Raw genomic sequence first — 27,693 nt, 5'->3', positions numbered from 1 at the left:
ATTTGTTGTTGTTTGTTGCGCTTTTCAGAACCAAGAGCCACTGAGAGAGGAAGATTCTGATTTCATCCTGACTGAAGGTGACCTCACCTTGACCTACGGGGACAGCACGGTGACTGCCAATGGCTCCTCAGGCTCCCACACAGCCTCCACAAGCCTCGAGGGTGGTCGGAAAACAAAGAGCAGCTCTGAGGAAGTTCTGGAACAAGACCTAGGAGTGGGAGACCAGAAGATTTCAAGCCGAGGCACTCGCCTAGTGTTTCCCCTGGAAGATAATGCATGACTTCCCCCCAAAACCCTGAAGTGGTGGGGTGAGGCTAGCTGCATGCTCCAGTTGTTTGAAGTGGGACAGTGACTGAATGGAACTAACACTTCTATTTTATTGAGGTCTGAAAATATCTTAACATTTAAAATCTAACCCAAGATGCAGATGGTGGAGCCCAGGTGTCTCTAAATCAAGACAAATGCAGACCTATTTCCACTTTTTCACATAGTAGTATGCTGTTCAGATTTAAACAAACAAACAAAAATAGCATGCTTAGGTGGTCTCTTAATTCATTTATCTGCAGTATCTGAACAAGGTGTGACAGATGCTGGGGATCCCTCCCAGTAGAGGCTTCATGTCCATACACAGCAGTACAACTTTTTCTGGCTGTAGTAATATCAAGTGAGGGAGAACAGGCTAGAAGAAAGATCATAAAGTAAAGCAAGTGAAATTGGACCTCCAAGGATTAGGAGAAGCTGGTGTATTAAATGGGACAGAAAATATGAAAAAATCAATTTGAGTGGAGGCTCCAGCAATGAGAGTTGTGTGGCAGCACCTCATCTCAGGATTCCTGACTACTTTTGCTACCTGTGTTTTCTCTAGACTGAAGATTGGAAAATATATCCATGAACATTTTAACATGGGGAACGAATTTTAATTTCTTCTCTCGAAATCTCCATAAAGAAGATACTGAAATGTTTAAAACCAAAGGCAAAATAGTGTTATACTGTTGTTTTTTAATTAATGTGAAGACAAGAGAAACTGTTTAAAAACTGGTAATGATATCACTGCAAAAATCACTGAGTTCTTAAGGGCTGCCGTATGAGCTGACTGCCTTGGAAATGATGAACAGGACTGAGATAGCTACTGTGGGTTTAGAAATAACACCAAAATGTGTGGGGTACTTTGATCTAGGGAAGAGAAGGCAGCAAGAAGCCTAAGAGGTAATAGGCTAGTATTCAGAGGGAAGCAATCTCACAGCAATAATAATGATAATAACTGCAAAGAAAACACAAGATAGTGTTTTAAAGACTGAATAGAATTCCAAACTTCAGGCTAAGAAATACACAAGATTTTGGTGGCCACCTGAGGAATCAGAGGCAAATCAGTTGAAAGTTAAGCATTATTCAGTCCAGTGGAAAGTTCTGTTTAATATAAGATTAAGAATCCATATGTTTTGACACTGCCATATAGAGAAGTGTCATTTTCTTGGTATCTAAGGAGGCTTGCAACAATGCAATGTGTGAGTGTAGTCTGAAAGGACTAGTATATTTGAAAACACAATCTCTAAAAAATGCTTTCAGTTAAATATGGGCATTTTTCTCATTATGGCAGGCAAAATAGTGGCCTGCTCTAGTATACCCATAATGAAATCGGCCATTTTAACTCACAATTTTAATGATTAATTTTTAAATAAGACACTTTCTTCTTCAATTAATAATTTGTGTAAACCAGGAAAAACGTATTATTAGGTTGAGCCATATGAAATTGCTGGTATTTGACCATTTAAAAGAAACAAATGACAGTTTTATGTGGTTCAATGTAATAGAATTAAATGATTTTTTCCCTATCTATATTTAACTTCATTTTTTTCACAGTCATCCATGGGCTTCGTAAGTTTGGGGGAAACTAACTAAAAAACTTACCTAATTCTATGAGACTTGGGGTGCCTAAGCTACTGAAGAACCTAAGAAAACCTATAATTCACAGCTAGAGAAACAGTTTTATTAAAAAAAAAAACCCTGGACAGGAGGTCAGACTGCAGTAGAGAGCAGAAGCTAGGCTTGGCAGAAAGCCAAGACCAAAATTTAGCTAGCGTTGTAGTTATTTGGCTGGATTTTTTTTCATTCAGTGGATCAAAGTAGGTCACTGACCTATGGTCCTAATTTTTGTTTGCAAGATGTGGAGAATAATGCTGACTTTATGAGAGGTCCTGGCGTATGAAGCCATTCACTGAAATGTTTCCACTCTAGAAGCATTACGCCTATGCTGAGTAGCGAAGTAGGGTGCCACGAAGCTCGAAATCATCAAACTCAAGGCTGACTATCTGTTTCCAGTTTGGCATAAACCAGATTGAAACTGCCAAGCGATGGTACATCTAACTAAACAAAGATCCTCTGAGAGGGTAATCCAAGTCATTTTATAAACATATTTGTTTTGGGTTGGGGGGTGCGGAATGACAGTTCAGCAGAGTTGGATGTGCTAGAAGAGAGGTTCTCAACCCTGGTTGTATATTAAGATTACCTGGCCCATTTTTTAAAAAATATAAAAATAAGGCTGGACCCTCAGATATCCAGATTGGGTAGATTTGGAGTGGGGCCTGGCTTCCATGCTATATTTTGGACCCTCAGGAATTCTAATCAGCAGCTAGGGTTGAGAGCATTTAGTCTAGAACTTACAGTGGACCCTATTTAGAACCTTAAAGAATGGCCTAGCAAATTAAGTTTTTAAAATTTTTTTAGTTATGTGGAATGAACTGAGTGTTGATCAATAATGCAGGCTGGGTAGCTGTGAGTGAGGTTCGTACTAATAATCTTTGCAGAACTCAGGAATGTACTCCATAAAGTACAACTGCAAACACAAAAAGGTCATGTTTGGAAACCATAGAGCATGAGAAGGATGACTTGAGTGTACGTATAGGGGTGGGATTAAAAACCTGTCGTTTTTGCCCCCATTTGTGGATAAGAGGATCTTGTCTCAACTGAGCTGCTGACAAATGTGAAGTTTAGTGAGAAACTGTCTTTGCTATTTAATCTAATTAATAGTCTCCTTTGCTGTTAATTGAACTTTATTTCCTGTCACACTTCTCTTGTCCCCATGCCTGAATCCACACTGGACTCCTCAGAATAAGAATGGGCCATTTACTGCCAGAGCAGAGGCCGCATATAAGTGGAAGGTTGTGATTACTTTGCTTTCCCACAGTGATGCTGTTGGTAGCTGGTAATTTAGGAGATGCAAACTTCTGTGTAGCACTGACAAGAAAGAAGATACAAACTCCTGCCCATTCTCTTTTAATATTCTTTTGGGGGACTACAAGGAGACTTCAACTCTTCTAGAGAAAGAAATTTCGAATTTAAATAAGGCTGTATTTCTTCCTAGGAAACAAGTATAGGAATAGCATATGTGATTAAATGGACTCTGATCATCCAGGGTACTTACTGGGATGACCAGACTAATAAACATTGGTGCCTTGCAGTCAGATATCACACTGTGACATCAAATGTTTTATCAAGCAAACAGCAAGGAGCTCTTTAGGCTGTGACCCCTAGACCTGAAAAAAGTTTGGTTGACAAATGAAATTTTAGAAAACACCAAAAATATTATCTTAGCTATCCATGAATACTTCAGTCTAGGGCGAAGAGGTTCCTTCCAAAAGAGGTCTGTTTCATACTCTCCTCCCATCATATGTCTTCCTTTCTCTGTCTGTAGTGGAAATTAATGTAATCATGTGAGATATTTAATGTAAACAAAATGACTTCTAAATGTAGAAACACCACTGGTGCGCTTAGAGGAGATCGGTGGCATGACAACTGAGCAACTCATCAGAAGGGGAAATCATCTGTTTGGAAACCAACCTTGGTACCCATTGTTGAGTTCTAAGAGGTGTATCTGAAAGCTGATTTTACCATCTGTTGTCAAGTGTAATCTGGAATGAGGACTGCTAGAAAGTTAGCTTGCTGATTCAATAAGCATATGACTTTTTATTCTACTTCAGAAATGGGGAACTTGACAAGTTTTATGCCTGTCTTTGGCGTTGATTCTAATAGATGAATTAGAGTAGGAGCTAGTCTGTCAGATATTTTAAACGAAGATCATTGAGTTCTGATCTCTTCTGTTGTTTTTTAAAGGAGAAACTGGCTTGCCAATGTCAGTTGCTACGTTCTGACACAAGAAATTGAAGGAATCCAGTGGCCAAGAGTTTAGAGTGTAGAAACAACCCATCTGAATGCTGCTTTCATCACTTTGATACCTGAAAAAGACCTTCCCCCTTTCTAAAACCTAATAAGAACAACATACATATAGAAAAATACTCTAGAAATCAATGTGAGTGTCTAACTAGAAAAAGCAAGTAGGCTATTTTGATAGTCCTTTCAAAACAAGACTTGGAAATAAAATATTTTTTCCAGTTTCAATTTTCATAAGTAGAGTCTTTTTTAAAAAATTAAATCTCATCGCCCAATGCTAGCAGAAATTGTAAAGAGCAAAACCAAAGTTTTTATGTCAGTTTTATTTTTGTAAGCAGGATATACTATAACCATGGCCCACATGGAACATTCAGGCAGCCAGTTTTCTGCTACCTGAGCCTTGGAGAAGATGAGAAGGAATGTCGTCCTATTCTGCCTTTTGAAAAGGTCTGAAACAGACAAAGAGCGCTTGGGAGAGGTCACCTTCTCATTCTGATGGCTACCTTTTAAAAAGGGTTAACAGAATTGCCAAATGCCATGGTCAGCTCAACTCTTGGCTAGCTGAAAATGATCTAGGCTTGTAGCTCAGATAGAAAGGACTTGTAAACAGCTTGAGGAACTCTACATCTGCTGTTTAAAACACGTAAAAAAGTTAAAATCCCAGTGTTACTGGGTGATTATGTAACTGCATGGACACTTGGAGGTTAACTTTTGTTGATTATTCAAGCTGCGGGTTTTGGAGAAGCCTAAGAATGATTTTCCATTGTGTGAGTGTTAAGCCTATGGACTTGGAATTTATCACTGAAATCAATCATTCAAAGTGTGACTTCATAGTAGAGTCACCTCATCTTAGGTTGTCTTTTAATTTTTTTATATAAAATGCATATGGTACTTCTTACTTAGGAAGTTTTACTATGTTCATTAAACTTATTAAAAGGGAAGGCCACCAAGATTCATTTAATAGCAGAACAGCAATTTTTAAAATAGAATAGGATGAATTTAACATGGGATGATGTAACCTTCTGGGGAACTTTTTATAGAGAGCTTACATACTGTAATTGGGGAGAATTTTGTCTTCTATTCAACAGTGGCAAACTGGTGGTTTTATAAAATTAACTATGTTATCTAAACATGTTACATAAAATAATGTTAAAATATATATACCTGTGAAAAAGCAAAGTCTTGGCATTATCAGCGATCCTTATGTGCAATAAGGAAAACTGCAGTTAGGCCCCAAAGTGCTACCTTTCCCTAGCATCCTACTTAATGTTTGCCTTTGTGTCTATGTTTAGATTGATATTGTAAAGCTAGCCACATGTTTTCCTGCCCTTGCTGATATTTAACACATTTTTTCTCAAAGCTTTTTTTTTTATAAAACTAAAAATAAAAAGATTAACTGGCTGAGCTAATCTTGTTTTGTATTTTAAAAGTATTGTCTATTAGTAGAAGGGTATAGTATGACCCTATTCTTAGTCTCTTTCCCTCACTGAGAGGTTCTTTGTTGGGTGGAAGCTATTCCTCTCTAGCTTCATTGAGACCAGGAGTTAAAAAATTACAACCACCCACTGGACCAATCTGGCCCAATGCCTGTGTCTGTAAATAAAGTTTTGTTGGCATACAATATGCCCATTCATTTGCATATTGTCTATGACTACTTTCATACAGAACTGAAGAGTTGTGACAGAAGTGAGCAACTATTTGCTTGTAAAGCCTGAACTATTTACTATCTGGCTCTTTACAGAAAAGGTTTTTGCCACCCCCCTGATTTAGGTGCTTGAAAAACTTCAGTTTTAAAATGGAGTCTAAAAATCATGGCAACAGATTTTTGAGATTTTAAAAATGTGACTTAGGGTTAAAAGAAACACTTTAAACTTGGTCTCTGCTTGTGACTTCTCCTGACCTGTAACAGTCTTTAATAGGCTTTGAGTGCTGGAAAATTGCTAAGATTCTTGAACCCAACATACAGTTTCCTTCATAGTCTTCATATTCCTGTGTATCCCTGAACCATGCCATTGAACTATATCATTAAAATTGCTTCTTAGCAAAACAAATCATTTGCATGACTCCAGAGTAATTTAATAGTATCATTATAAAAACATCAGATAGAACAATTTAAAAGCAAAAAATTTGTTTCAGTTCATTTGGGTTCTCTCACCTCAGGGAAAGAGATTACTTTTTAAAAATTGGTTCAGGGACAGGGGCAAGGGAAACTATTTGAAGAGCTGGATGAGTCATGTTCAAAAGAATACCACCTAGACCTTTTATTTAATTTAATCAAGATACACAGGGCTTCACTTGGCCCTTAGTCACACTGATGTTTTGTCCAAACACCTGCTGATGGGAAATGGTACCAAATCACGTCTCTTCTTTATTGTGAGGATGCCTTGTTGAAATGGCTCCAGCAGAGGCAGGTTCAGGCTGGGAACTAAAGCTCTTCCTATTTTATTGCCATAATTATCCACATTGTACTGTCATTTCCTTACTGGAAACTTTGTTTCAATAAAATGTGTTGGTCATTATTTAATAAGCTCATGATATTCTTGCTCTGCAGAACTGCACAGTACTTGGTACCAAATCAAGTCCCAGTCTCTGGCAGCGTGATAGACTGCTTCCACAGCATGCCTTTTCCAGTGCTGGGGTAACATGCTGAGTGCTCCAGTTCATGGTGACTGACCTAGGAGGGAAGGAACAAAAGATGTTTGAACTTCAGAACACAGAAATCCACAGAAAGCCTGTTGAACCCAGACAATGTAAAGCCTATAAAATATGAAGCCTTTAATCATCCTTATCTAAGCTGCATTAGACAATGCTGGAAATCCATACCAAACCAGTATCTATCATTTCTGCTTTGTGAAGACAGGCCAGGAGAAAATGTGACCCAGGAGGTATTTGGTGAGAATAAAGACAGGAAAAAGATGGAGGTACTCCTGTCAGTATGACTGTGCTTTCTCTAGCTGCTGCTGTAGGGTGCCTGTTGAGAATAGAACTTTCTGAGATCTGCTGGATAGAGTGGGAGTACGAGCTGGACTTGAAGCTGTACCTTTAGGCAGAGACTATGAAACCATCCATCCTTCACAAGTGTACTGGTTCACATGTGTAAAATAAATCTTGCCAACAATTGGCTGTTCTGTACAACTGAGACTACATATAAGTAATTAGTCTTGCCTTTTATGAACTTTTTAATTCTTTTATTAAAACATTGCTTATGTCACTGGGAGCAGCAGAGAGTGGGCTGACTTTGGGGATGTTTGTATCAGTTCTGCTACTAGTTTCTTGTGATCCTTCCTCTGAACCTGGATGTGTACCAAATTTGACATTGTTTTCTAATGTGGTCCATCACCTTAATAGAACTACTGATACAGAGTTTGGGAAAGAAGCACTTTCAACAAGATTTAAAAGGTGTGATAAAGATTCACAGTTAGCTAATTAAACCAAGGAAAAGCTAATTTCATAAAGGCCTTTATACAAACCTTTAGTATTCTATTAGTACAGGTTATTTATATAAAAAGAGCCACCATGTCAAATTTCAATATAATTTAGTTTAATAAAAACCAGTTTCAAGATGGGCTAACTCTGGTTCCAAATGAAGTAGAATAAAAACATTTCTCCTTATTCCTCCTACCCGGTGTAAATGAAATCCCCAAATACAACACATAAAACAAAGATAAGAATCTGAAGGGTGGGGAAAAGAAGGTAGACCGACTAAAGACCTGTGGAAATGAGGAACAATAGAGCTATGAGTTCCCTGAGTTTTCCTTTTGCCTGGAATGGGTTTTAAAGAAGCCAGCAGGCCAGAAATATCAATGGTCATAAATCAAAAAGGCTCAAGAAAAACCTGTTATCTCTAGCCAAAAGGCAGGGAAGGGCCGGCATAGGAAGACAGAAACCAAGCACCACAAAAATAATCCCCCCTCATATCAGCAGAGGTCGAGTAGGAAGTCAGGACTTCGAGACTACCATCCCCACCTGGCAGTAACTAGGTGATGCACCCCTTTCAGTTCAGTGTCAGGGAAGGCCTAAAATGAAAGATTTAAATAGAATTCAGAGATTCATAACAGATGTTGAAATGTTCAAGATACAATGAAAAAATTACCTGTGAAGCCAAGAACCAGGGAAATTTTAATTTGAATGAGAAAAGACAACTGAAATGACACAGATACTGAAGTTATCTGAAAAGGATTTTAAGCCAATATCATAAAAATGTTTCAACTAGCAATTACAAACACGTTTGTAACGAACAAAAAAAAAGTATTGGAAAATAAATATAAAAAAGAACCAAGTGGTGATGGACCACATTAGAGATTTTAGAACTGTAAAATACAATGATCAAAATTTAAAAAGCTCACTGTATGGGCTCAGTGGCAGGACAGAGATGATAGAATAAGGAACTAGTGAATCTGAAAATAGAACTATAGAAATTACACAATCTGAGCAACAGAGAGAAAATAGAGCAAAAAAAATAAAATGAACAGAGCCTCAGAGACCTATGGTACTGCAATAAATGATCTATTGTTCATTTCATGAGTTCCAGAAAGAAGGGGAAAACTGAGGCTGAAAAAGTACTTGAAAAAATATGGCTGAAAATTTCTCAAATTTGAAAAAGACAAACCTATGGGTTCAAGAAGCTGTGTGAACCACAAACAAACCCCAAAGAAGTCTTCACAAACATACAGGGTTCATTAAAACATATTGCTGTGTCACTGTATGGAAGATGTCTCATAAATTCTGATATGATGCATTACTTATGGAAGTGACTTGAATGTCAGTGGATTTTATATCTGAAACCATGGAGGCCAAAAGGAAATGACACAATATTTTTCAAGTGCTGAAAGAAAATGACTGTTGCCTTAGTCTTATATATTCCATGATAATATCCTTCAAGAATGAAGGTGATATAAAGACATTCTCAGATGAAGGAAAACTAAGAATTTGTTAACAGAACTGCTGTAAAAGAATTGCTAAAGGAAGTTCTTCCAACAGAAAGGAAAAGATAAAAGAAACTTGAAGCATCACAAATGAAGAAAGAACAAGAGAAGGGATAACGTAAGAATAAATTTAATAACTATGTATATTTCCAGGTGGATACTAGACTAATTGGGGGGAGGGTACTAAACTAATTGGGGAGATCACTTCATAAATTAGATAAATGTCTAACCACAATTCTGTACACCTTAAATTAATAGAAAGTAATATTGAATGTCAACTAATTGAAAAAAATGCAAATAAATCAAAATGAAATTCTAAAAAATGTTCAAATAAACTATAAGAAGGCACAAAAAGGGAAATAGGGGAAAAAAACAGGGAACAAATAGACATCATGTTTTAAAATGGCGAAATTAAACACTGTAATATCAATAATTATAAAATATAATTAAATATAAATGGTCTCAATATACAAATATACAAAGAGTTTGGCAGAATAGTTTTAAAAATATGACCCAACTGTATGCTGTCTACAAAAAAATAATTTCGAATATAATATAGGTAGGTTGAAAATAAAAGGGTAAAAAGGATATACCATACAAACATTAGTCAAAATAAAGGAAGAATGGTTATATTAATTAGTATCAGATAAAATAGGAAATTACCAGGGACTATGAAGGACTGTACATAATGGTAAAAGATTCAACCCACCAATTAGACAGAAATCCTAAATGTGTATGTATGTGGCAAACAATAGAACTTGAAATTTCTTAAAGCAGAACTGAAAGAATAGAAAGCAGAAATAGACATATCCACATTTACAGTTGGAAACTTAAATCCTCTTTCAACAATTGATAGAATACTAGACAGAAAATCAACTGATATAGAACTAAACAATACCATCAACCAAACAAGATTGAATTGATATGTATAGAACACTCCATCTAAATAATAGAAACACATTCTTTCAATGCACACATGGGACATTCACAACATAGATCATATCCCAGTTCACTGAATAAACCTGAACAAATTTAGAATTGAAATAATAATAGAGTATGTTCTCTAAACATGATGGAATCAAACTAGATGTCTATAACAGAAAGATAGGAGGAAATTCTCCAGAATCCTGGAAATTAACACATTTCTAAATAATCCATGGGAAATTTTTTAAAAAAGCAACAATATATTGAATGAAAATGCAACATATCAAAATTTGTGAGACAGTCAAAACAGTCTGAGAAGGAAATTTAAAGTGTATTAGATGCTTAAATTAGAAAAGAGGAAAGGTCTCAAATCAATAATCTAAGCATCCACCTCAAGAAACTGAAAGATCAAAATAAACACAAATCAAGCAAAAGGACATAAGAAGAGCATAAATCAGTAAAATTGAAACAGGGAAACAATGAAATCAATGAAACAAGAAGCTGGTTCTTTGAAAAGATTAAAATTTTGATAAACCTCTATTAAGACTAACCATAAAAAAGAGAATATACAAATTACTAATACCAGAAATGAAGTAGGGGCTCACTGCAGATCTCACAGACATTAAAAGTATAAAAAATAATAATAAAAATACAATTCTATACAAATAAATATGACAGCTTAGATCAAATGGACAAATTCCTCAAAAAGCACAAACTACCACAATTCAACCAATGTAAAATAGATAATTTGAAAAGTCATGTAACTACTAAAAATTGAATTAATCATTAAGACTTCCAAAAATCTCTAGGCCCAGATACTTTCAATGGAGAATTCTGCCAAACATTTAAAGGAGAATTAACACCAATTCTCCACAATCTATTCTATAAAATCGTGAGGCTATTATTACCGATACCAAAACCAAACAAAGTACAAAAAATAAAAAGAAAGAAAACTACTGACCAATATTTCTCATGAACTTAGGTACAAAAATCTTCAACAAAATATTAGCAAATTAAATTCAACAATATATGAAAAGATTTTATTTTTATTTTTCAATTAAAGTTGACATTCAATATTATTTTATATTAGTTGCAGGTGTACAGCATAGTGGTTAGACATTTACATAATTTACAAAGTGATCCCCCCAATTAGTCTAGTACCCACGTGGCATTATAGTTATTACAATATTATTGACTATATTCCCTATGCTGTACTTTATATCCCTGTGACTATTTTGTAACTACCAATTTGTCTTCAATCCCTTCACCTTTTTACCCACTCCCCAAACTCCTCCCATTTGGCAATCACCAGTTTGTTTTCTGTATCTATGAGTCTCTTTTCATTTTGTTTATTTATTTAGTTCCTTAGATTCCACATATAAATGAAATCATATGGTATTTGTCTTTCTCTGACTTATTTCACTTAGCTTAATACCCTCTAGATCCATCATGTTGCTGCAAATGGTAAGATTTTTTTATGGCTGAGTAGTATTCCATTGTATATATGTACCATTTCTTTATCCAATTATCTATTAATGGGCACTTAGGTTGCTTCTGTATCTTGGCTATTGTAAATAGCGCTGCAGTGAACATAGGGTGCATGTATCTTTTCGAATTGATGTTTTGGTTTTCTTTGGATAAATCCTCAGAAGTGGAATTGCTGGGACATAAGGTTGTTCTATTTTTAATCTTTTGAGGAATCTCCAAACTGTTTTCCATAGTGCCTGTAGCAATTTGCAATCTCACCAACAGTGTCCGAGGGTTCACTTTTTTCCACATCCTGGCCAACACTTGTTTTTTGATTTATTGATGATGACCATTCTGGCAAGTATGAGATGATATCTCACTGGGGTTTTAATTTTCACTTCTCTGATGATTAGTGATGTTGAGCATCTTTTCATATGTCTATTAGCCATTTGTATGTCATCTTTGGAGAAATGCCTATTCAGGTCCTTGGCCCATTTTTTAATTCGATTTTTTTTATTGTTGTTATTGAGTTGTATGAGTTCTTTATAAACTTTGGATATTAACTTTTTATCAGTTGTATCATTAGCAAATATCTTCTCCCGTTCAGTAGGTTGTCTTTTCATCTTGTTGATGGTTTCCTTTGCTGTGCAAAAACTTTTTAGTTTGATGTAGTCCCATTTGTTTATTTTTTCCTTTGTTTCTTTTGACTGAGGCGACATATCAGAAAAAATATTACTAAGCACAATGTCAGAGTTTGCTGCCTATGTTTACTTCTAGGAGTTTTATGGTTTCGGGTCTTACATCTAAGTCTTTAGTCCATTTTGAGTTTATTCTTGTATATGGTATGAGAAGGTGCTCTAGTTTCATTTTTTTGGCATGCGTCTGTCAAGTTTTCCCAATACCATTTATTTAATAGGCTGTCTTTACCTCATTATATATTCTTGCCTCCTTTGTAATAGAAAAATTGACCATATAGGCATAGATTTATTTCTGGGCTCTCTGTTCTGTTCCATTAATCTATGTGTCTGTTTTTATGCCAGTAACATATTGTTTTAATTACCATAGCCTTGTAGTATAGTTTATCAGGTATCGTGTTGCCTCTTCATTCTTTTTTCTCAAGATTGCTGTGGGACTTTTATGGTTCCATACAAATTTTAGGATTATTTGTTCTAGTCCTGTGAAAAATACAATTGGTGTTTTGATGGGAATTGCACTGAATCTATAGATTGCTTTGGGAAGTATGGACATTTTAATAAAGTTAATTCTTCCTATCCATGAGCACAGTATATGCTTCCATTTATTTGTGTCTTCTTACATTTCTTTCTGTAATGTCTTATAATTTTCTGGGTATAAGTCTTTTACTTCCTTCATTAAATTTATTCCTAGATATTTTACTTTTATGTGCAATTGTAAATTGCACAAAGATTTTTAAATTTCTGATAGTTCATTATTGGTGTATAGAACCAATTCTGGCAAGTATGAGATGATATTTCTGAAGATTAATTTTGTGTCCTGCTCCTTCTCTGAATTCATTTATCAGTTCTAACCATGTTTTGGTGAAATCTTTATAGTTCTCTATATATAGTATCATGTCATCTGAAAATGACAGTTTTACTTCTTTCTTTCTAATATGGATGCCTTTTATTTCTCTTTCCTGTCTTACTGCTGTGGCTAAGACTTCCAATATAATGTTGAATAGAAGTGGTGACAGTGAGCATCCTTGTCTTGTTCCTGTTCTTAAGTAAAAAGCTTTTAGCCTTTCCCCATTGAATATGTCAGCTGTGGTTTTGTCATATATGGCCTTTATTATGTTGAGGTATGTTCCCTCTATTACCACTTTGCTGAGAGTTTTTATCATTTATCAATGCTGGATTTTGTTAAATGCTTTTTCTGCATCTATTGATATGATCATTTGATTTTTATCTTTCAATTTGTTAATGAGGTATATCACATTAATTGATTTGCAGATATTAAACCAACTTTGCACCCTAGTAATAAATCCAACTTGATCATGGTGTATGATATTTTTGAGTTACTGCTAAATTCTGTTAGCTAATATTTTGTTGAGGATTTTTACATCTATGTTCATCAAGGATATTGGCCTATAATTTTCTTTTTATGTAATGTCTGTCTGGTTTTGGAATTAGGGTAACAGTGGCCTTGTAGAATGAGACTGAGTATATGAAAAGATTTAGATATCATGACTGAGTAGGGTTTATTTTAGGAGGTAAGGCTGGTTTAGTATTCAAAAATCAATCCATGTAATCCACCATATTAACAGGCTAAGGAAAAAAACTATCAAATCAAATCAATTGATGCCAAAAAGGCATTTGAAAAAATTTAACACTCATTTGTGATAAAAACTCTCAGCAAACTAGGAATAGAGGGAAACTTCCTCAATTAGCTTTTATTATTTTTATTTTTTAACACCTATAGCAACTGGTATTCCTAGGTGGTTTCCTATCGAAGTACTAACCAGGCCTGACACTGCTTAGCATCTGAGATCAGATGAGATTAGGCATGTTCAGGGTGGCATGGCTGTAGACTCAATTAGATTTTAAAAATCTACATAAATCTACATCTAACCTCATTCTTTATGGTGAAAAACTGAATGCTTTCCCTCTAGGATTGGGAAGAAGACAAAGACATCAGCACTCACCATTCTTATTCAACATAGTACTAGAAGTCCTAGCCAATGAAATAAGACAAGAAAAGAAAAGGAAATAAAAGTCATATTGATTGGAAAGGAAGATGTAAAACTGACCCTGTTTGTAGATGATATGATTATATACATAGAAAATCCCAAGGAATGTACCAGAAACTCCTAGAAGTAATAAGTGAAGTCAGAAAGTTCGTAAGATACAAGATCGATATTTAAAAATCACATTTTATTTACATATACTAGCAATGGACTTCCAAATTTTAAAGCTTGATATTTACAATCATTCATAATAAATACTTAGGCATAAATCTAATAAAACACATAAAACACTTGTATACCAAAAACTACAAAATACCAATAAAAGAAATCAAACAAGATGTAAATCAACAGAGAGACATAAATATGTTTATGGATTAGAAGACTCAACATAGTGAAGATGTCAATTTTCCCCAAATTGATATAAAGGTTTAACGAAATTTCTATCAAAGTCCATCAATGACTTTTATAGACAAGCTTATTCTAAAATTTACATGAAATGACAAAGAAACTAGAATAGCTAAAATTTTTTAGAAAAGAATAAAGTAGGAATAATCACTATTCAATATTGTTATATCTAACTACATTAATCGAAACAGTGTGGTATTGGTGGAGGAACAGATTTAGAGATCAATGGAGAAGATTAAGCCTAGAAATATACATACATATATGTCTTACTAACTGATTTTTTTTTACAAAAGTGCAAAAGCAATTCATTAGAGGAAAGATAGTCTTTTCAAAAAATAGTACTGGAGCAGTTAGACATTTACAGGCAAAAAAAACTTGACCCAATCCTCACACTTTATACAAAAATTAACTCAAAATGAAGAACAGAATTAAATGTGGATATAGATAAGTTTATCCTAGAATTTATAAGAAAAGGCAAAAGAAAAACTACAAAACTTTTACAAGAAAACATGGGCGTTTGATGGGGTATAGTATGTAACTATAAAGGGGGATCACAAGAGAGTTTCTTTGTGCTGATGGAATAGTTCTGTGTCTTAATCGTGGTGGTGTTTACACATACCTATATGTGATAAAATTACACAAATCTACACATATAAATTGCTTAAATGAGTGCACGTAAAAACTGTTGAGAACTGAATAAAGTTTGTACCTATGTCAATTTTCTGGTGTTGATATTGATCTATACATAAGATGTTACTGTTGAGGGAAGCTGGGTGAAGTGTACACCAGACCTCTCTGTACTGTTTTTGCAACTTTCCATATATCTATAATTACTTAAAAATAAAACATTTTACTCTGTCTCTGTTTCTTTGTGCAATGTGTTCAGCTCTCCATTTGGGTTGTTTTAAAGACCTTGAAACAACTTGGCAGTAAGTCAGGGTGGTTTTCTGTCAGTGATAAACTAAGGGCTAAATGTTGCCTGGTCATATGCAATGTCCCAATAAATGTTTATGTAGATACTACCAGCCCAACCTCTGAACCCATAATAAAAATTAAATCCTTTTATTAAAAATCTTTAAATTTTTAAAAAAATCTACCTGGAAAGCTGCTTTTCACTCAAGTTCGTTTTTTTTTTTTATTTGATCAAATTGCTGGCAACAGAAGGTGGGAGTAGAGGAGAGACAGAAGCTTTGAAAGATCTATTACTACCTCTGTGGTATTTGAAGAGCCGTTCTGAATGAAGTCCTGCTAATCCTGGCTGGGCATCCCACTGTGTACAGGTGGCAACCTCATAAGGCCCTTTCTTTCTTCACACTAGAAATGGATCCCTATCCTTCTGTTTCCATCTCTAGTTTCTGAATGTCACTGAACCAGGACAGGGATGCTCATATACCTTCCAGTTCTGACTTATACCTCCATAGAGCCTGTAGTGGCCAAGTAGACTCTAAAATGAACTATCAGCAAATTTCCTACCATTTTCAATATTTTTTTGCTGTGTTTAAAACATAAACAGGTTCATGAATTCTTATGTGATGGTCCCCAAAATTCTTAAGCCCCCAGTTTCTTAGACATAGGTTTAAATTCACTCCAGACCCCACTCTTAATACTAAGGAGCCCTATTAAGTTGGAGCTAGGAAGTATTTGACTTTAGGTCCATATTTAAAAACCAAGCACTCAGTTTACCAGACAGCTACAGTGACCAAGTAGCTAGTTTTGCCATTTTTTCCAGCTGCTAGATGTTTAAGAATGAAGAATTAAATTTTAAGCTACTAAACTTGGTTAAAACTATTTCCGCTTACCCAGAGTTAGGGGAGAATGAAAATGTTTGCCACTACTTGAACTGCCTAAAATGAATGTAGACCTTTCCGATCATTCCTGAGTCAAAAGTGTTTAACGACCTGTCCTGTATAAAAATAGAAAATCAATAATTAAAAATCTGTCTTATTGCAATTAATTTCCAGAATTATGGAGATTTCTGTATATCAATGTTGTGTGAAGCATGTATAAAAGGGTTTTTAAAAAATATTTGGCATTGAAGTGTGAAGTCATTCCTTAATACTCAATTCACAAATTAGTTTGCTCTTTAAAAAAAACAAATTGTTTACTTAATTATTCAAAGTTATATTCCAATGAGTTGGGTGTACTTACCTCCCTCTGCTACAGTTTCCCTGAGTATTTAAATGACTACCCGAGCCCTAAATGCAGCTGGTTGATCTACAAATGGCCTTGCTGCCGTCAAAGAGAAACTTCTTTCCGGGTTACAGAGCCTGTACTGCAATTGCATGCAGTTGGCTGGGCTGAGCCTCCCAGGCTACAGCCAAATAACTCAGGAAGACACACTCTTAGCATTTTAATCATACTTTTTCAGCTAAGATGGGGGAGGAGGAAGAATCAACTTCCTGCTGGCTTTAAAGTTTGAGAACAGAAGATTCAACCAAATGAACTTGCAGCTCTGCCTCTCTGCAGCCTTCTTGTTCCTTTTCAAGTTGGGTACCTATCTCTGGGTCTCAAAAGTGAATCTGGGAACTTGCACGGGCACCTACCTCACTTTCCTCCTTGAATAGCACCTGGAAATTTTTACCTGTCCTTCTTCAAGTTTTTCTTGTTTTTTGCCTATGGAAGTATGCTTGTGCCAGGTGCAGCACCCTGAGTTTACCACCAAAAACGACTTCACAGATGCTACAAGTTGGTGCTGGGACTTAGCACTTGGGCTGAGGGATCTGAGATTTCCGGGTATTCAGCAGGTTCCGTTATCACTGGTGAATTACTTTCCAGTCCATTGTAACAGCCTTCCTCCTGGACCCATTCCAGAACAAATGGGCTGAGAATGGCATTGGCCTCTTTTTCAATGGCAACACGTTCTTGTAGGATATGCCAGCATCTGACCCTGGAACTACCCTCTGTGGATGATGTTACCATCTAAGCTTATCTGTTAACCTGGGTTAAGCTTTCCTAACCTTCCTGTTTTCACTTCCAATCAGTGAAATGCAGTGCCAAGGAAAACAAAAATGACTGACAATGTTGACATAGTCATTTAGTTATTGATGTTTTAAAGGGCGCTGCTTAAGGATAATGTTAAAACAATACTCAAAATACCAGAAATATAAAAATGCAAGCATTACTTCACTGGACTCTAAAGCAAAATGTAATAAGAAACATTTAGTTTGCTAATATAACCATATCTCCCCCCCAATAGCCTCAAAATGTACTTTAAACATCACAAATATGATAAATCATTTTTGTACTTTTAATCTGAAAAATTATGTGGCAATGAGTGATAGAGGGTGCCAGAATACTTGCACTGGTCAATAATAGTTTCAGTTGTATTTAATACTTGAAACAACTCTTACTCTAGGTGAAAACAAGAATTGAGTAAATACACACACACAAACACAAACAAAAAAAAACTCTTGTCTGGGGACTGCGGGGAGAGATTAGGAGAAAAGTCACTTGCCTGGACCTGGGCAGACCATGTAGAGAGTTGAACTTTCCCCACTATCCTCCGCCCTGCCCACAGTGGGAGGAAAAGACCCACTTTTCTACTCCAGAAAAACCTCGGTCCATGCTAATCATTAGTCAAGCCCCAGAGTCAGCCAGTGTAAAAATTAAATGTCCATTATATTCCCCCAGTTGAATAAAATAATAATGTTTCCCATTTTATCATACCCACCCCCAACTAAAAATTTCCAAAGTTTTTGAGCTCACTTGAGAACAAAATGAATGCACTTCAAACCAGTATTAATAAAACTTGGAAACAGCTGAGTTTATCTAGCTGACTTTTTTTTTCATTGAATTGTTCTGAGATATAATTTTAATTGGCATACATAATTGCTTTTGTGAGTAAGGTCATTCCCAAGTCAAATAAAGGAACTGAGTCAGTATTTTGTAATATATATTTGATTACCCACCTGCAGATGTTTGTTATCTACCAAGTAGGGGTAACTGGGGTTAGTAAAGGCATGGGGCTGGGAAGTGACAAGAGCTTGCACCTGCCATTCAGGCAGCCCTGTAGCCTCCATTGGGGTTATCAGCCAACAGAGTAGCTGAAGGTGGGGTGGGAGACACTGGAGCTGCCCTCGTAAGCTTTAGGATTCACAGGTTAGGATGGTTGGTCAGTGTTCAGAGTCTGTGTATCAGGCCAAGTCTCACCTATTACTTTAGGTAGCTCTCCATACAGAGTGAGGTACTGTGTCTGTTACACTCTTTCTTAGCCCTGTCCACAAGCTGGTGTGGATAAAATGGCCCCATGCCTGAGAGAATAGGTTTATGTTGTCACAGGACACTTGAGCATGTAAACTAGATCTCCCCTGGGGCCTATAGGATTGCCAATGATTGGCATACTTGGGAGCAGGACATCAGGACATAGATTTTTTCCTAAAGTCAAAACTATTTCTCTTTCCCTTTGACTGTTAAGGAATAAAAATAGAATTAATTTAAAAGGCATTCAATCATGCTAGGAGTTTTGTTGTTCTTTGGATGTATGTGTTTATTTTCAGCTGATCACATCTTTTTTGCAAAACAGTCCCCTTCATGATCACTAGCCTGGAGGTGGGAGTGGAGTACATAAAAAGGCAACAATGTGTAACTTTTTTGTTCTTTGCAGAACCTGAAAAACGTATTGATTTATTTTATTATCTCCATGTTGGTGATATACTTTATCAGAGCAAGAGACAGCATCTGCTTTTATTGCTTCTAAAACCTGTGTTTTTAACAGATGCCCACTCTAGACTGTTTGAAAGGAAGTCCTATTTTTTAAAAAAAATTATCTTGATCTTAGTATTTTTGGCCTGCTGTTCCCACACTCCAGCCAAAGCAGTAATGTACCCTTTTTGATAAAGTCTGGTCTCAGCCATGGGGAAAGTGACTTTGAAGCTCTGGGACATTTTTCCCTAATGTTCACCTTACCTGTATATATGTAAGGACTGTTTCAGTTAGCCTCCCAGTTCACACTGGGGGCTGTTCTTTACTTTCTTCCATTCATCATCTTTACAAAAGAACTCACAGTCTTGCACCCCTTACCCACTCCCCCATACATTACAAATGTCTCTGTAATGTTCTATTTCTAACTTCCAGTTAGCTGTTTTCTCTGCTTCCAGTCTGCTGGTTACCATGACCAAACGATTTTAATCGCACAGTATTAATCTTTCCAAACCATCCATCTAGGCATTTGGATTTCAGGCCAGATCTGAGACTTCTTGATGCCAGGGCCCAGAGTCTGCCCTGGGCCCTCACAACTCTCCTTTTAGCACTGTGTCTAAAAGTAACAACAGAAAGGGCCTCCATTTCACGAGTAAAAACATGTCTACCTCAGTGGCTATTTTCAGCATGTGACTCTTCAGGGGAGGAGATTCTGCTCACTCCAAACCTGGTCAGCACTAAAGTCAAATATACTGGTCGTATTTCACAGCCTCTTAATCCCCTAATTTAAAAATGTTCACTATCAGCTCATGCTCCAATTTCTTCTCAGCATCCAGCATGACGATTTTTAATGTGAACAAGGCCAGCTGCAGAAATGTCAGACCGGGCCACTGGCTTGGTGCCTGTGGGCCAAGGGGGGCAGGGAGCAAAACTGACAGGCTCCCATTCTCACGAAGACATCACTGAGCTCTACAACTTTTCTCTGATCAAAACTGCTTCCTGTTCAGCTCCCAAACAGTTCACTTCCTTGTGTTCTTGAACTTGGGCCAGCACTGTTTATTAGTCCCTACATTATTCTTTTATATTATACCTAAGTAGAAACATTTCTTTCAATAGAGCAAGTTCCTTCAGTTCCACTACTAAGCAGGAGGGTGTTGGGCTAGTAGCCTGCACAGAAAGGTTCATTTATTGGTCACCTTGTTCAACTGGAACATCAGAGACAAAAAAGCAAGGCCCGTTTAGTTTTTTCAGTTTCATTCTTTTCTGTGCTGCTCATGCTGAGAACAAGCTGAGAAAAGGCATACTGAGAAATTTTAAGCCAGCTGTTTATAAATGGTTTGTTTTTAAGCATCATTCCCAACTATTTATATTACATTTGTACTCATGGGAAGAAAATCTCTGGCCAAACTAAAAAAAAACCTGTTTGAAAACCCTCTGAATCTGCCTCAACAATTGCAAATGGGCATTTTTACCCTCCCCCAGACTACAAAGAGGGTTCTCGGGAGCATAGATAAAAACATAAGCCTGTTCCCTAGGGATATTGTCCTGAAATAGCTGAAGTTCAAGTTAATAGGTATAATCCACTGTAACAGCACCAGAAGAAGGCCATCTTAACAAGAAATTTGCTAAAACCTGACGTCATGTGTAAGTGTGGAAAAAGAGATGATCATTTTTATTTTAAAATGTAGCCAGTCTTTAAAATAATCACAGAAATGGCACTTTCAAAATACATGTGGACTGCAGAAGGGCTGAGTAGTTGATATTATCTTGGCATCCTGGTTCTCACAACCTGAGGTATGAAGCAATCATGCACTGTCTGAGATGAACTGTAGGGTCAGAGAGAGCCGGAATTATAAGAAAAAAAAAGGATTTTCCAACCATCAGACTAGTCAAGATGAAAAAATTAGATAAAATTCACATTGTTAAAAGTCTAGGAAACAGACACTCCAAGAAATAACTGATGGAAGTGAAAGTTGGTACAACTCTGAAGATCTTTACTTCTCAAAATGTACAAAGCATACATTCTTTAACTACATAAGATAACCCTACTTATAACTCAATTTTTTAAAATTTAGGGAATTAAAATTTTAAAAATTTACCTACAAAAGACTATATATTTCTGTTTGGATTTGCATAAAATATTTCTAGACATATATCACAAGAAATGTAGTGGTTGCTTCTAGAAAGTGAGACCGGCAGGTATTTCATATCTTTCTATACTGTTGAACTATTTTTTTTTTGCCATGTGCTTATATTATGTATAAAAACATTTAAAACACTAGTTCCAAAATAGAGAGTAACTTGATTTTAATCCTCCGGCTATGCTATCCTTGACAATTACCCAACCTCTCTGAGCTCATTTCACCATCTATAAAATGGAGATACTATCTACCTCATAATGCAAACATGGAGATTAACTCAGACAACATACATTAAGCAAGTAATACAGTGCACAAAACAGGTATTCAATGTATGTCACGTCCCCTTAGCACCAAGAAACCTTGGAAATCCTCTTAATTCAACCTCCTCTTCTTATTAGTAAGAACACTAAAGCCAAAAAGGCTTAGGACCTTACCCAAGGTCAATCAACTAGTAACCAGGAGAGCCAGGCTCTGATGCCTGGCTTCTTGTGCTCTAATATAAAAACTGATTTCATATTAGCCAAAGAATGACCCTATTACTGCCTTATGGACACATCTCACTATGTGGTACCGGCCTCCTCCTCGGCTTGGTCACCAGACTTGATGAATGTTGATTTTTCCTAAACATCAAGTCTACCATAAACTGAGGGGGCCCTATCTGAGAAGGAAGCCCTAAGAGGGAGCTCTAAGAATGTCTTGATCAAAGGCAGCACTGACCTCACAAGAGAGCAGTGGATATGTTTTTAAAAACTGTTCACATCTTACTGCAGCCCTGTGACTCAGATACCTATTTATGTGCATATGTGTGTGTATGTGTGTGTGTGCACATGCTCATGAGTGGGCACACGTGCACACACACACACACACACACACAATTCTAATTTTCAGCCCTCTGGCATGAATACAGTACTCACACTGACTTATAATTGAGAATTTAAACAAATTTTGTTGAATGAGAAAATCTATGTAAGAATATTGTTTAACAAATGCTCATTCTTTAGCAATCTGTGTTTAAGCAAGGTGTTCTCCTTTTAGTGATATTTATACGTGGTGGCCGATCATTTCTTTTTCTTTTTGGATGATTTCCTTAGAAACAACGCTTTCTGACTGTTAGGGCTTAGATTACAGTACATTTGCCTCCTTTCCTAATTTCATTCAAAGAGTCAATCCATCTATCTTGTCCAGAACAAAGGGCAAAGTGTCTTAAATGCCTACAGGAATGAAATCCTGTGTCCTACTAAAGGGAGAGGTCAAAGGAAGAGATGCTGAAAAGGATAGGACAGCACATCGGTCTGTTTGGAACAGTGATGGATAGTGTACGATGATGGATTATTAGATAAGAAGTACAGACAACAAAGCCTTTGAAGGAGTGTGAGAGGGTGATAAATGGAGCCATGAACAATCTAAGACATTTCCTCCTTTCCATATTAATACTCTACATCTACTTGGAATTTCATAGCTCCAAGTTCTTTCGCACAAGTTACTGTGGCAGACAGTTCATTGCTCATTAACAGTCCTTTATCCCATCTTGATCTTGTCCCAGTGGCCATGGCTCAGCCCAGGGGATAAACATGACTGGTCCAAATCAGTGGTTCTTAACTTTGGCTGTACAGTATAGTCACCTGGGGGAGCTTTTAAAACATCCCAATTCCTGGACTCGACCTCAGACCAATTACATCAGAATTTCTGAAGGTGGAGCTCAGGTACTGATATTAAAAACAGGTGAATTTAATGTGGTTTAAGCCAATCAGGATGATTGCAGTCCCTTTCACCAATTTTGGGGCTAGGGCGCGTCATGTGACCCAGTCAGTTCTAGCCAATGAGATGAAAAAGGAAGTTGGCTGGGAGTAGGGAGTTCTGGGAAAGGTTTTATAATGAGATTAAAGGAAAGAGAGACAAGTAAGATAAAATTCCTCCACTCCTTACTTGCTAACCAGATTCTTTCCCTTCTACATTTTACAGCCCTGAGTAGTTGTGTGAGGAAGTGATGCTTGTGGCTGAGGCTACCATCTTGTGACAGTGGGAAGATAAGCTGGGGAATGAACTCCAAGATGTAAAAGATGGAAATTGCCTGGATCCTTGGTGACTTGGTTCAGGGTGCCAAGGTCCCTACCTGGCCCTCAAAGAAGTGTACTAACTCCCTCCCTGACAAATCTTGGTTGTCAGGTATGAACCATCCAGAAATTACTTGAATCAATTCATGTGCAGCCTCTCTTCACTGCTGAGGTGAAGGCATACTCAGATGCCCCATGTGAAGGACAGCCATGGGAAGGGTGGCTGTAGGATCACTGGCTTTCTTGTGTAGGTGCTCTTGGCAGCTTTGGGAGATTTCAGTGATTTCTTCAGTGGTTGGAACATATTAGTAATAGAACTAAGTGTGTTTCCCACTGCAGACTAACTTCTAAGCCTGGCCAGAGAGCCATAGGTGCTGCTAGGAGATGCTAAGGGGGTCCAGGTAAGAGTGTGTCATAATGGAGAGATTCTGATCTCTGGGGTTGAACACCAATGCTGCTCCACCTTCATCAGCCCAGGTGTGACTTCAGGCAAATTACTTGACTTCTCTGAGTTTCAGATACCTCATTTATAAAATTGATACTATGTCAAAATAATGATATATGTAGAATGTCTAACTCAATGCATGGCACATGAGCATCCATTCCCTTCGCTTCCCTTCCTAGGGTGTGACTGACTTTCAGTAACTCATCGATGGATTGATAATGCTATCTTTCTAGGAACCAGGAATACAAACATTTTAGTAAATCCACTGGTTGGTGGTGACATGGTAAGAGCCCAATAATTCCAGCAGAAATGTGGGAGGAAGGGCTTAGTCACCAAAGTGCGGAAAAGTCTAAAGCTGGCTCCCAGATGTCCCTGCATCCCTGCAAAGGAAGCTCCGTTGGCCTTCCAAACAGCAGCACCAGTGTCTTTCCCTACAGTCACCCTCATAGACCAACTTCCTAGAAGGTGAAGGCTTGTCTGCTAATCCTTCTCTCTATTCTCCCTACCTCACTCCAGTTAACACTCAATAAATGTTAACAAAAATGGAAAAAAGTAAGTTTCTGGGAGGTTGTCAGTTGTCAAAGCCATGAAATGTTGTGGCATTTGCCCTAGAGAGGTGTTCCTGAGAAGGAGGGTTAGGGACTATTATGTTACTTAACATCTGTAAATACAGGATTAACAGATGAAAGGATGTTTTTGTTAAGATGTGACAAATCACCCAGTGCTTTACCTTCCTTTACTATGGAAATCAGGAAGGAACATAGACTTCCTAGCAATTACAGAAACTGACCAAGAAAACCACTTGATCACTGTGAGAAAAATCAGCCAGCTTCCCGAAATCTCTCTGAAATCTTGGCTCCATTAACGAAAACAAAATCCGTGTTCATTAACATCTTCAACTTTGTCCTCAGAGCTTCATCCCAGGGGAATAGTGAATTACACTATAAAATCATGAATGGAAACTTAAGGCACTTCCGCCTACCCAGTACTGCTTTTCCTCCTCCTTTGGACTGCACAGTGTAGTAAGCTGCACTCTTTCAACTCACACAGTTTGGGGAAATGTATTCCCAGGTCAATAACTAGACTCTTTAAGGTCAGCATGATGCAGAACAAACCCTTCCCTCAGGCCAAAGTATAGGCCATACCCTGACCCAGACACTGAACACATTTCGAGATCATTTAAGCCCCATTTTAGAATCTCAGGATATATGCTTTACAGAGAAAGAACAAAACAAAATTAGGGGAGGGATGTCTTTTCACAAAGCTCCTCCTGCGGTTACAGCTAAAGCTGCTACTGCCAATCTAAGGTTCCATCTCTCAAATAGATGGGGTGAAGTTCGGGAAGCCCAGCCCTGAGGTCTTGTCAGCAGTAGAGGAAGCTGACCAGGCAGCTTTTGAGACCTGATGTAAAAGGGATATGGTCAAACATCCTGCAAACGCCAGTCACTGGGGGAAGGGGGAACAGCCATGCCACATGAGTCAGGGGCAAGCTAAGTTTGTTCTAGCCACTGTACCAGAGTCTGAGACACACATGTGCAAAAACCATTGCAAGAGAGGCCTGGTTATGCCTGTATGCTTGGGAACTCAGAAGGAAACCCCCGGAGTCTAAGCATCAGAGACAGAAGCAAAGAAGAAATGTGAAACAGATTAGGGGGAAGTAGGATAAGAGTCAATAACTTCCACAAAACTCTGCTTTTGGCTCTTCCTGTGCCTGCAAACACTGTGGCAAAATTTTTCCCCACAGAACAGATTGGCATCAAGATAAAGTCATGATGTTCAACCTCAAATGGTCCCTGAAATTCTATACTTTTCATGTCAATTCCAAGTCTCAAGTTCCAGTATGATTCTCAAACCTTTCCTCTCTGCAGACCTATTACCCCTCTTTCCTCTCCCGCTTCCCCAATTTCAAGAGATGACCTTACCTGTTACTTCACAGAGGGCACTGGGAGTGAGGAGACCTGGGCTCCACTTCAGCTATACTTAATCTTTCTCATCTTAGAGTCCAGACCTGAGGAGGCAGGTGGCTAAACTGGAGATGCCGATGATTCTCCTAAATTCTACCAGCAGCGATTTCCCATGGCTTGGATCTGTTCTGACAGGGTAAGATCTGGGAGTGCATCATCCCCTCCCCCTGCAAGCTAGTCCAAGCTCCGGAGGACCCTTTCCTGCCCCACCCTGCCCCACCCTGTCGAGGACCATCTTACCGGCATCCGACCCCAAGACGCAGGTTGGGGGTTACGTGGCGCCAACGGCGTCTGTCTCCAGCAGCGTCTCCACGTCCACTGCCGGCTCGGCGTCGTCTTCCTCTCCGCTGCGAGGGTAGGCCAGCAGACGCATGGCCGGAGCGCAGGCGGCCTCCACCTGGCGCACCTGCTCTCGACTCAGGCGCTCACGCCAGGCGTGCACAGCCTCGCGGGCATCGCGCGCCGACAGTTGGAAGGGCCGGTCCGCCCCATAGGCCGCGCCTCGAGTCATGTTGAGCGCGAAGGTGTCGAGCGCAGCCAGCGCGCGCAGCCCGGCGAAGCGCAGCAGGCGGCGCAGTTGGGCGCGCGGCTGCCGCACCAGGTCCTCATAGCGCAGCCTCAGGTAGCGGCGCCGCAGCCAGGCGGGTGCACCGCGAGCGAAGAGCAGGTCGCGTAGCCATGCTTCGCAGATCACCTCCAGCGCACCGGTCAGGAAGAAGTCTGTGCGCGGCGCTGCGGGCAGCGCGCGGGACGGGCTCCCAGGGCGAGCGCCAATTCCATGTGCTAGAAGCACGCGGTGGAAGCGGTCGCCCCTCTGACGCGTGCGCAACACCTGGATGCTCTCGCGTAGAAGCCCCTGCCTGGACTTGAGACGCGAGTTGTGTACGGCTCGCGGGTCGCGGAAAAGCTGCACCACCTTCAGGTTGAGGCCTGGGTCACGCAGCAGGGGCACCAGCACGCCCAGATCGAGGAGGCGCACGTCTTTGATGACCACCACTGGGTACTTGCGGCACTCAGCCTCCAGAGCGCGCAGAGCCACGGGTGGGCAGCTGCGCTCGCAGGTGGTGTCTTCAACGAGGCCGACCTCGGCCCGGGCACGGGTTGCGCCGGGACAAAGGGGCGGCGAGCAGATGACCTTGTTGGTCCGCCAGCGGAAGAGGGCAGCTGTGGTGAGATTGGCCGCGCTCGGGGAGCGCGCGGCGGGATCCCCCGGCGGCGCATACAGCTGCAACACCGAGAAGTCGCAGCGGAAAAGCGAGCGCAGCATGTCACGCAGCGCGCCCTGCAGGCTCTCAGCATCGCCCGGATACAACGCCTGCCAGAGATGCCACATGGGCTCGTACAAATAGAAAACGTCCGGGTGCTGATTAAAGAGTTCGCCTAGGAACGATGAGCCGGTACGCCAGGTGGCATGCACATAAATGTGTAGCTTCTCACCAGACACCGCCTCCCCGACGGCGCTGCTGAGGTTGCCCAGGGACCCTTCAACGGCGGGCCGCTCCTCCACAACCTGCTCTCGCTCTTCAGCCGCCGCCGCCTCCAGACTCCACACTCCCAGGCTGCGCTGCAGGCCCGGGCAGTGCCCGGAGCCCTTGTCCTCATCACGACCACCATGCAGTATGGAGGGGACGAGCAGCAGCACCAGCGTGTACAGCACCAACAGCAGTGCTAACTTGCAGTACTCCCGGCGCCGCCGCCGCCGGCCCTTCATTGTTCACCGAACTCCCTAGAGCGGGTGCGGCACCCGTCCCCTCTCCTTAGAAATCTCGTTCCTAATCCGCCTCTAGCCTCTTTGGGCCGCTTTACTCTGGGAGAAGAGGAGACACAGGGGCTGTGCATCCACAAGAGGAAACTTGGGAGGC

At 39.1% G+C, this 27,693-nt stretch overlaps 2 protein-coding genes across 6 annotated transcripts in view; one reads left to right on the top strand and one right to left on the bottom strand.

Annotated features, from left to right (window-relative positions):
- The window catches only part of SLC9A7 (solute carrier family 9 member A7), a 153,356-nt gene extending 146,670 nt beyond the window's left edge, over positions 1-6,686 (top strand). For 2 of the 5 annotated variants that reach the window (XM_036226466.1, XM_036226467.1), the window contains one exon: positions 29-6,686. In XM_036226466.1, the coding sequence (XP_036082359.1) occupies positions 29-280 (252 nt within the window). In that variant the 3' untranslated portion in view covers positions 281-6,686. The remainder of the gene's footprint in view (positions 1-28) is intronic. The other 3 variants (XR_004952768.1, XM_036226468.1, XM_036226469.1) reach the window with 3 other exon arrangements.
- CHST7 (carbohydrate sulfotransferase 7) lies at positions 5,455-27,693 on the bottom strand. Its single transcript, XM_016127806.2, has 2 exons — positions 26,072-27,693; positions 5,455-6,841 (listed from the first exon to the last, which is right to left on the bottom strand). The coding sequence occupies exon 1, from the start codon at positions 27,540-27,542 to the stop codon at positions 26,103-26,105; it is 1,440 nt and encodes a 479-aa protein (XP_015983292.1). The 5' UTR covers positions 27,543-27,693; the 3' UTR covers positions 5,455-6,841; positions 26,072-26,102.

This window comes from Rousettus aegyptiacus, unplaced genomic scaffold (genome assembly GCF_014176215.1).
Source record: "Rousettus aegyptiacus isolate mRouAeg1 unplaced genomic scaffold, mRouAeg1.p scaffold_m13_p_9, whole genome shotgun sequence".
NCBI classification, from domain to species: Eukaryota; Metazoa; Chordata; class Mammalia; order Chiroptera; family Pteropodidae; genus Rousettus; species Rousettus aegyptiacus.
The sequence above is the reverse complement of the archived record's forward strand: the minus strand, read 5'-3'. Positions and strand labels throughout refer to the sequence as shown.